This window comes from Argentina silus, assembly GCF_951799395.1.
Source record: "Argentina silus genome assembly, chromosome: 18".
Classification (NCBI taxonomy): Eukaryota; Metazoa; Chordata; class Actinopteri; order Argentiniformes; family Argentinidae; genus Argentina; species Argentina silus.
The window spans coordinates 17637781-17647780 of NC_139672.1; the positions used below are offsets into that span (position 1 = coordinate 17637781).

The 10000-nt window shown below is 50.1% G+C and overlaps 2 protein-coding genes across 2 annotated transcripts in view; both read right to left on the reverse strand.

The window, feature by feature from the left end:
* The window catches only part of gtpbp2b (GTP binding protein 2b), a gene marked incomplete at its 3' end in the record, with an annotated part of 5679 nt that extends 3392 nt beyond the window's left edge, over nt 1–2287 (reverse strand). The window contains exons 1-5 of the mRNA XM_083690324.1: nt 2161–2287; nt 1619–1645; nt 1168–1352; nt 577–688; nt 88–285 (exon numbers count right to left, since the gene is read on the reverse strand). Coding sequence (XP_083546450.1) covers nt 88–285; nt 577–688; nt 1168–1352; nt 1619–1645; nt 2161–2262 — 624 coding nt within the window. The 5' untranslated portion in view covers nt 2263–2287. The remainder of the gene's footprint in view (nt 1–87; nt 286–576; nt 689–1167; nt 1353–1618; nt 1646–2160) is intronic.
* Nucleotides 2288–3052: 765 nt separating this feature from the next.
* Nucleotides 3053–10000, reverse strand: part of LOC310818866 (egl nine homolog 1-like) — an 11953-nt gene continuing 5005 nt past the window's right edge. The window contains exons 2-5 of the mRNA XM_083689935.1: nt 6160–6279; nt 4526–4662; nt 4195–4262; nt 3053–4023 (exon numbers count right to left, since the gene is read on the reverse strand). Of these exons, the coding sequence (XP_083546061.1) occupies nt 3968–4023; nt 4195–4262; nt 4526–4662; nt 6160–6279 (381 nt within the window). The 3' untranslated portion in view covers nt 3053–3967. The remainder of the gene's footprint in view (nt 4024–4194; nt 4263–4525; nt 4663–6159; nt 6280–10000) is intronic.

The following is a 10000-nucleotide window of genomic DNA, read 5'->3' on the forward strand; positions in this document are numbered from 1 at the left end:
TTACAGTGTTGTAGATGGGTTATTACAGTGTTGTAGATGGGTTATTACAGTGTTGTAGATGGGTTAGATGTGTGGTGTTCTGCCCACCTCTCCTTTGCTGGTGAAGCCCAGGATCTCAAAGCTGATGCTGGAGGTCCGGCCCGTCTGGATCTCATGCAGGTGTCTGAAGAGGTTCAGCCTGGCCCGGCCACGCCCGTTGTCCAGCTCCCCCTGGGTCAGAACCCCCAGCAGGGTCGACTTCCCCGAGTCCACGTTCCCCAACACCGCCACGCGCAGGTCCAGGAACTGGGACGGACGGACGGACGGACGGACCCCACACACACACACACACACACACACACACACACACACACACACACACACACACACACACACACACACACACACACACACAGATATATATACAACAGATATATATACAATGCTATGTGGTTGTGTCATCTGTCTTGATTGAACACACTGTTGTTATTATAATAATAATAACAATAATAATACGGTGAGCTAGTACTGCTACTTGCTAATAGGTGTTTAAAGGTGCTGAGGTCAGTCTGCCCCTCTGAGCTGCTGTCCTCCTACCTGCTGGTCATCAGGGACCTTCCGGACCAGAACCTCAGCGATCTTCCGGCAGTTTCTGTCAGAGTCATAATCCACCTCTCTCTCCCTGAGGAGGGTGATGTCAGCGCCCACCCTGGACAGGAAGACAGTCATCTTACTCTTCAACGGATTGGCGACATTTTATGTCCCTGATAACGATCGTTAAAGTTAAATAAAATGCAGTTAGCCTGGTTGTGTTAGCCTGGTTCTGCTGCAGTTAGCCTGGTTCTGTTAGCCTGGCTCTGCTGCTTTGACAGTGTGGAGAAGTTAGTTACTGTACTGTGTGAGTGAGTGAGTGTTAGAATGCGTTTGTGTGTGTGTGTGTGTTAGCATGCGTGTGTGTGTGTGTGAGCGTTTGCGTGTGTGTGTGTGAGTGAGTGTGTGTGTGTGTGAGTGAGTGAGTGAGCGTGTGTGCACACATGTACACGTGTATGTGTACGAGTGGGTGTGTGAGTGAGTGTCTGTATGTGAGCGTGCGTGCGTGTGTGTGTGTGGTGTGTGTGTAAGTGTGTGTCTGTGTGTAAGCGTGCGTCTGTGTGTGCGCGCGTGTGTGTGTGTAGGGCAGCGGCGTACTTCTCGGCCATCCTGCGCAGCGTCTTGAGGGAGGCGGTCATGTCGGCGTCCGTCAGCCCCACCAGCAGGCCGTTGTCCTCCACGCCGATCTGGTACACGGCCTCGCCCCTCCCCTCCTGGAGGCGCCACTTCAGCTGCGTGGCCAGGTGCTCGAAACGGTACTGAGTAGGGTTGACTAGCTTCAGCTGGAGGGCGGGGGGAGAGGAGAGGAGTTTCACAATCAGGCCTCGAGTGGGTGAGTGAGTGAGTGAGTGAGTGAGTGAGTGAGTGAGTGAGTGTTTAGAAAGTCTGGAAAAAATAAACCATTCTGCTTTAACAGTCTGTGTGTGTGCATTGATGTGTTAAGAAAGTATGACATATCCAAATAGAAACCTCATAAGTACCTTATATTCAAATAGAAACCTCATAAGTACCTTATATTCAAATAGAAACCTCATAAGTAAATAAATACCTTATATTCAATGTTTCCTTCTTCAGCCTGAGAGAAATAAAAAACAAAAACAAATGATGGAGCCAATAGTCGCTCTGAGAATCTGACAGCACGCACACACACACGCACACACACACACACACACACACACACACACACACGCGCACACACACACACACACACACACCTGTTATGAACTAAACACACACACGTCCTGCATGCATGGTCTGTAACTCGGCCTGACATCATGCTGACCGTGTGTCAGACATCAGATATAGTTGGAGTATCTAATTTAGGCCAAGTCTGTTCTAACTGTTTTCTGACTGCTTAGCTTGTTGACATCAGGTTCGTATTCCAGGCCAAGTTTTCCCCCTTCTGCAAATAACTCATAGTTAACTTTAACATAACCTAACTAATATTTGCTTTGCAGTATCAGTAAACGGTCCGGTGCGTCCCGTTCCTCAGGCTAGCGGAGGCTAACGGAGGCTAGCGAGGCTAACCGCTGGTTAACCAGGGATTAGCACGGACCGTTAGCCTGCTAGCCTGCTAGCTAGCGGAGTTACCTCTGGTGGTAAAAACGGCGGTGTTTTGTTGTTGGTTTTCGTCTTCCTGCTCCTCCGTCTCTTTCCCCGTTTGCCTTTTTTCGAACGGGATTTCTTGGCCATCCTCCGTCCATTGCAGGGACCGGGTCCTGGTTGCAGGTTCGGCTTCGGTCCGGCCGTCTTTGCGCCAGCATCCATCACCCCCCCCCGCCGAGGCTGGCTTACAAACACTGGGTCGGCAACGAGATCTGCAGGCTGGGGTTGGAACCGCCGAAATCCCCGAGGTTTACGTCCTGCATTTGAGTAAACTCACATGAACACTGCTCCATCGGTAGCAGCGACGACGACAACCAGAACCGGTGCTGCTCGCCTCCGGTCCGGTCCCATCACCTGTCCTACACGCTGACGTCACTAGCGACTGGTCCAGATCGATTTTCATGTGTGTGAGTTTCTAGACAAGAATATTGACAGCTATATATGTATTTATAATCAATACAAATATATACCTATCAATATTTTGGTCTATAAACTTTTGAAAATGTTGAGATTTATTCATCAATAAATGCGACTTTGCTAAAAAAAAAAAAAAAAAAAAATAGGTGTTTGACCTTCTCATACGTGTTTTTACATTAGTTGTTATGAGGGTCGGCTCTGCCTATGAAGGGGTCATAATGCGATTTGAACACAACTTGTGAGTCGTCAGATCCCAGATGTCTGGATCAGATCAGCACAGGGAGCCAACCCGGTTCAAACATGTGGTTGGAGCAGAAGACCACACGGTGGCGCTCCTGTATTACAAAAGAAAATGGCAATCAGTTTCTGACTCACTCACAGTAGCCTCTTTGACCTTGGACGGACGGATGGACGGACACACACACACACATAAAAGAGACAGCACACCAGCGTATTCAAACTGCAACTTACAAAACCTGCGTTTTTATTCAAAATGAGACTTCAGAGCAGCAGGATAGGTAGACGGGCGACAGTTTTGGTTTTTAAGACAACGGTGAAATCACGTCTGCGACAGACGGACAGACGGCCATTGATCGCAAAGCACAACACTTCAGCAACAACGCGTCCAAGACACGGAGAAGGCGGGGCGAGCGGAGACAGCGCCGCCGTCAAACGTGCGCCTGCTTCTGGAAAAAAAACGTTCCGTTTCACTTTTTCCGCTGCCGTAGAGAGATGAAAAGCTTATGTAGTGACGAATTCTTCTTCTTCTTCTTCTGTTTCAATAAGCGCTTCAAAGCCTTGGAACAAACAGCCTATGTATTCACACACAGTCCATCCTCCTATGGAGAGGCATACACAGTCAATTGTACCTTGTTAAACATCAGTGAGAGATCCACCATGGAAAAAACCAAACATCTGGCAGGTCAGAGAGTGAGTGTGTGTGTGTGTGTTGTTGAATGCTGATTCCTGTTGTCCTGCAGTAGAAGGTTACTCCACACGAGGCCGTACTTGTGTCCATTGTTGAGTTCAGACCAGTGCTCTTCGCACCATGAAGAAAACACAACCACTAACAGAAGCATGGTTACTGATCCTGGCAGTGCTAAGACATCACATTCAGTGTGTGTGTGTGTGTGTGTGTATGTATGAGAGTGTGTGCGTGTGTGTATGTATGAGAGCGTGTGTGTGTGTGTAGCCACTTTGGATGTCAGTGTCAAAGAAAGTGTAAAAGAAAGCAGACTTTAGTCGGAGTTGGTTTCTGGCTTCTCTCCCCCCTCTTCCTCCCTCCCCCCCCCAGTCTGTCTCCAGCAGCAGAGGGCAGAAGAGCCCCCAGGTCCGACCAGCAGGGGGCAGCAGACCCCAGTCCCTCTGTCTGGTATCAGCTTGGGTCTGACGGCTTGTTCAGCTCTACCTTCTCTCCCTTTTCTCCTGGCCCTGGAGGGGGGGATGGGGGGGGGGGAGAGAGAATGTTGTTAAACATTGCAATCATTCCATTCAAGGAAGCTTGTGTCCAAGTGTCAGTTTAAGCTACAGGTCCTCCACAGGCTAACAGAAGTTACCAGAACAACACAGACACACACACACACACAGGCAGGCAGGTCTCACCGGTCAAGTACTTCTCCTTGGCTCTCGCTCGCTCGTTAGCGTCAAAATACCACACCGTTATAGCATACCTGCACAGGAAGAGGAGGGGCTTAGGGTCAGGGTCACATGGGGTCACCTTTATTCACAGGGTCAGGGTTAGGGTCACCTGGGGTCACCTTTATTCACAGGGTCAGGGTCACCTGGGGTCATCTTTATTCACAGGGTTAGGGTCACCTGGGGTCATCTTTATTCACAGGGTTAGGGTCATCTGGGGTCATCTTTATTCACAGGGTTAGGGTCACCTGGAGTCATCTTTATTCACAGGGTCAGGGTCAAAGGTCAAACGCCGTACCTGGTGGCGTGCGCGGGCTGCACCTCGTGAGGGTTCCTGCGGTCGGACCAGAAGAAGAGCAGGCGGTCGAACTTGGGCTCGATGTCGGCGAACTGCGCTTTGCCTTCTGGGAAAATCCTCAGGAGGCCTCCGTGCTCCTGCGGGAGGAAACACACCATCCACAGCCTGATACCAGTCCTCATCCCAGGCATTACAATGAGCCCGTCCTCCGATTTCTACCTCTGCCAGCCTCCCTGGACCCTGGACCACATGTTGATCCACACCTTCATTCATGGACTCCAGTTGAGTTTGACTGGCAATTAATAAAGAGATAACTGTCTCCTGGGGTGTGTCTGAGGTGTCCAGTATCTGGGGTGTCCAGTATTTGGGGTGTATATGCACTTTGAGATTGTACAAATAAAATGTATTATTCTTATTCTAATTATTTGGAATATACTAAATACTTCAGAAAGCTAACCTGACCAAGCTAACCAAAGCTAACCTGACCAAGCCGATGAGAAACGGGAAAAGGTCGGTCGCGGTCGTTCAAATGTGCGATATCTAAAAAGTTGCTATTCTTTGTATTCTGCTGTGTATTCATCTCCTCCCAGGCAGACAGAGCAGAAGGAATGGGGAAGTGTGTGTGTGTGTATGGTTTGTTTACTCAGGGCAGATAAGAGCTCGGTCTGGTGTACGCCTGACATACAACACAAACAAACAAACAGAAAAACTATCACGTCCACACACACACACACACACACACACACACACACACACACACACACACACAGGAATGTTGAGGGTGGGAAACTGTTAAAGCAGAATGGCTTTTTCCTGTGGAAGGTCGACCTGTAGCTAAAGATAGCAGCTGGAATCCACCGCAAACAAACGCTGGCGGGACATTCAACTAGCAGGTTAGGTTGAGACAGAGGACATTCAACTAGCAGGTTAGGTTGAGACAGAGGACATTCAACTAGCAGGTTAGGTTGAGACAGAGGACATTCAACTAGCAGGTTAGGTTGAGACAGAGGACATTCAACTAGCAGGTTAGGTTGAGACAGAGGACATTCAACTAGCAGGTTAGGTTGAGACAGAGGACATTCAACTAGCAGGTTAGGTTGAGACAGAGGACATTCAACTAGCAGGTTAGGTTGAGACAGAGGACATTCAACTAGCAGGTTAGGTTGAGACAGAGGACATTCAACTAGCAGGTTAGGTTGAGACAGAGGACATTCAACTAGCAGGTTAGGTTGAGACAGAGGACATTCAACTAGCAGGTTAGGTTGAGACAGAGGACATTCAACTAGCAGGTTAGGTTGAGACAGAGGACATTCAACTAGCAGGTTAGGTTGAGACAGAGGACATTCAACTAGACCAGTGGTTCCCAAACTGTTAACAGTCATGTCCCCCTGTTGGTTATTTTCTATCCTAACTGATATTCTATGAACATGATCCCTTCCATATCAGACATGGTGATCATATTATTCTGTTGGATCGGGTGCATGCATTTATTTTTGGTACTGAGGCTGCAGTCGGCTGTTCAACAGGACTGTTGAAGGGAAATCACATTTATTTTGCGTACCCCCTAGATGGATCCATGTACCCCCGGGGTACCATACCCAGGTGTGTGTGTGTGTGTGTGTGTGTGTGTGTACCTTGGCATCCCAGTCTTTGTTCAGGTAGTAGATGCAGGTGACACATCTCCCATCACCGTTTGGGTTGTCCACGTGACGGACGTATCCTGTTCCGTTGCCAGGGTAACACGCCACCATCGCCTGGGTAACACAGGAGCAGGACAGGGTTAGAGACACAGGCAGGGTGACGCTGCCTCGTGCTGCTCTCCTATACCTAGGTAATAACACTGTAATAACACTGTAACAACATTATAACAACATTGTAACACCGTAACAACATTGTGTTAAAGAGGGGCTGCACTCCTCATTGACAAAAAAGCGCAACTGAGGAGATGTGTTGAAGGAGAGGGGCGTGGCCTGATGCCCCGCCTTCCCATCGTCAGAGCAAGGAGAAGCGTCCCAACTCTCCGCAGATCACCGCCCGCCATCCGTCTGACTCAGTTCTGACTCAGCTCTGACTGAACATCAACACACTTAAAGAGTTGATGTCCAGAGTCCTTGTTTTGAACATGGTTTACAGAGTTGATGTCCAGAGTCCTTGTTTTTAACATGGTTTTTTGAGAGTTGACGTTTCGCTGATGTGACGTTGTTTCGCTCCAGTTCCACACCAACATGCTCCAGGGGCGGCGGGCCGCGGTAGAACACCTGGTTGAGGCACCATTCCTCATTCCATTACAACGAGCCCGTCCGCCGATTTCTACCTCCACTAGCCTCCCCTGGGCTGCATAGTTGACCAAAGAGACAGTCCCTGAACCTCGTCCCAGGAGACAAACCAAGGCCCAACCATACGGCGCCTCATTCCCACGTCATCCTAGCGTGGATCTATGGAGGATCTCCTGTGTTGTGTTTAGCGCTGCACTCAAACTGCTCCCCTGGGTTCAGTAATGTTGTACTGGTGCTTCACAACAGCCAACCGACGAAACGCTGACAGAAAACATTTGGTCCATGAAAACACCTCTGTAGCCGCTGTCTATTAGCCGAGCTTAGCAGTGTTGTTGTTGTGTTAGCATTGTAATTAGCCTAGCCCAGCGATGTGGATGCGTTAGCATTGTAATTTATCTCAAATCAAAACAACAGTCATATACTCGTTAAGACACCAAGAAACAAAATACTTTTTACAGACTATGTGTACGTGTGTGTGTGTGTGTGTGTGTGTGTACGTACGTACGTGCGTGTGTGTGTGTGTCCTGCGTTCTCTTGGTCTCTGGGTCACACAGAGAGCTGTTTCTGTACTTCACAAACAGACTGAATAGTCCAAACGGACTATTTTAGTACACAAACATCTTTCTGGTGCGTGGGGGGTATCGCCTAGGGACCTGGCTAAAGTGTGTGTGTGTGTGTTGCTCTGTCATGGAGGATGTATTGCAGTAGTATCTGTTTCCTCTCCTGCACAGTCAACAGTCATAGAGTTCCCTCCCTCCCTCCCTCCCTCCCTCCCTCGGGGGTCGTGACTTGAGACGCTTACGAGGCCCCCTGCCCCCCCCGCCCCAAAAAGTGGGTGTTTATTTGTGGCCTGAACGGCCTTCTGATCTCTTGGCCATCTGGAGGGGGGGAGGGAGGGAGAGAAAGAGGGGGGAGGGAGGGAAGATGAGCACGGGAGGCAAGGGGGGAGAGAAGGGGGAGACCAGGGAGGGGGAAGAGACGATACAGGGTCCAGGGAGGAGGGAGGAGGAGGAGAGAGGGAGAGGAGAGAGTGAGGGAGGAGGCGGAGAGAGGGAGGAGGAAAGAGGGAGGAGGAGGGGAGAGGAGAGAAGGAGGGAGGAGGAGGGGAGGAGGGAGGAGGAGGGGAGGGAGGAGAGAGGGAGGGAGGAGGAGACCAGGATGTTCAGCACGTTTCCCATTCACGCCTCTTCTAGCAGGTCCTACCAGGTCACTTCCCCCTGGGACTAAATCAACCAGAGAATGTGTATGTTAGTAGTGTGCATATGTGTGTGTGTTAGTAGTGTTAGTAGTATGTGTGTGTGTGTGTGTGTGTGTATGTGTGTTAGTAGCATGTGTGTGTGTGTGTGTGTGTGTGTGTATGTGTGTTAGTAGCATGTGTGTGTGTATGGAAAGCCCCTGGTGTTATTTAAGAGAGGTTATTTAGTTGGTATTTAAGGTCTGCATGCAGGGAAGTGGAGAGGAGAGGATGTGGGACATATATGTAGGTCACCAGAGCTCTGGGTCACCCTGCAGTCTGACTGGATACGTGTGTGTGTGTGTGTGTGTGTGTGTGTGTGTGTGCTTGTTATGTATGTTTTCTTGTGTGTGCCTGTTACGTGTATGTATGTATGTGTGTGTGTGTGTCTGTTAGGTGTGTCTGTTAGGGGTGTGTGTGTGTTGTGTGTGTGTGTGTGTGTGTGCGCGCGTGTGCGTGCCTGTTACATGTGTGTGTGTGTGTGCCTGCCTGTTACGTGTGTTATGTATGTGTGTGTGTGTGCGTGCGTGCGCGTGCCTGCCTTTTACGTGTGTTGTGTGCGAGTGTTGTGTGTGTTATGTATGTGTGCGCGTGCGTGCCTGTTACGTGTGTGTGTGTTATGTGTGTTGTGTGTATGTGTGTGTGAACAGGGGGTCTTGGCGTGGAGGAATGTGAGGTCATCAACGTGGGACAGACAAGGAGCAGCTGCTATTGTTATCATTTCTCTGCTTAACTCATCAAGACTCCCTCCCTCTCCCTCCCTCCTCCCTCCCTCTCTCTCTCTCTCTCTCTGCACCCGGAGGATTCATCAACAACTTCCTCACACACGCTATGATTCATCAACCACGGCTATGGTCTCTCTCTCATCATCTGGCCCAGGCGAAGTCTGGCTCCCTGTAACAACAACCCCGGTGTGTGTTTGTGCGTACGTGTGTCTCTGTGTGTGCATGTGTGTGTGTGTGTCCTGACAGGGTCCAGACGTATTTCATGGTTATGATAATTGTGGTTGACTGAACCGTAACATAATACCAAAAAGAATAGATTAGGCCCATACTACGTGAGTGTGAGTGTGTGTGTCCTGATTTAAACTCAGCAGCTCCAGCTGGAGAGGCTCCAGACAGGCAGCATGTTGCTGATCCTGCTGCAGAACGCTGTCTGTCTGCCTGTCTGCCTCTGTGTCTGTCTGTCTGCCTGCCTGTCTGTCTGCCTCTGTGTCTGTCTGTCTGCCTGCCTGCCTGTCTGTCTGTCTGCCTGCCTGCCTGCCTGCCTGTCTGTCTGCCTGTCTGCCTGTCTGTGTTTCTGTCTCTGTCTGTCTGTGTTTCTGTCTCTGTCTGCCTGCCTGCCTGTCTGTCTGTCTGTCTGTCTGCCTGCCTTTCTGTGTCTGTCTGTCTCTGTCTGTCTGTCTCTGACTCGTGCTACCCCAGAGCTCGGGTTCTTCAGGGGAGAGGCAGGGGAGTTGGGACGCTGGGAGGCGAATGTCAAGAAAGAGAGAGACAGTTGGGGACTGTCTGGTGGGGTTTGGGGGGATAACTAAGTGAGGGTGTTTTCGGGGGTTTGGCCGACACATCTCCTCCTCATTAGTGAACTGACCCGGTTCCGAGACCTGCTGTGTTGTTTATGTTTCCCTTTTTAGTGCCATTAGCTGCCCTTAGCATTAGCCGTTGTTAGCCCCCTGTTAGCTCCCTGTTAGCCCCCTGTTAGCCGTTGTTAGCCCCCTGTTAGCCGTTGTTAGCCCCCTGTTAGCCGTTGTTAGCCCCCTGTTAGCCGTTGTTAGCCCCCTGTTAGCTCCCTGTTAGCCCCCTGTTAGCCGTTGTTAGCCCCCTGTTAGCTGTTGTTAGCCCCCTGTTAGCTGTTGTTAGCCCCCACTAGCTTTTGTTAGTGCTCATTAGCCTTTAGCTCCTCCGGGCTGCCAAGGTCAAGCTGTTGCTAGCGCTGTGGCTACAAAACAAGAGCTTTCGTTAATCA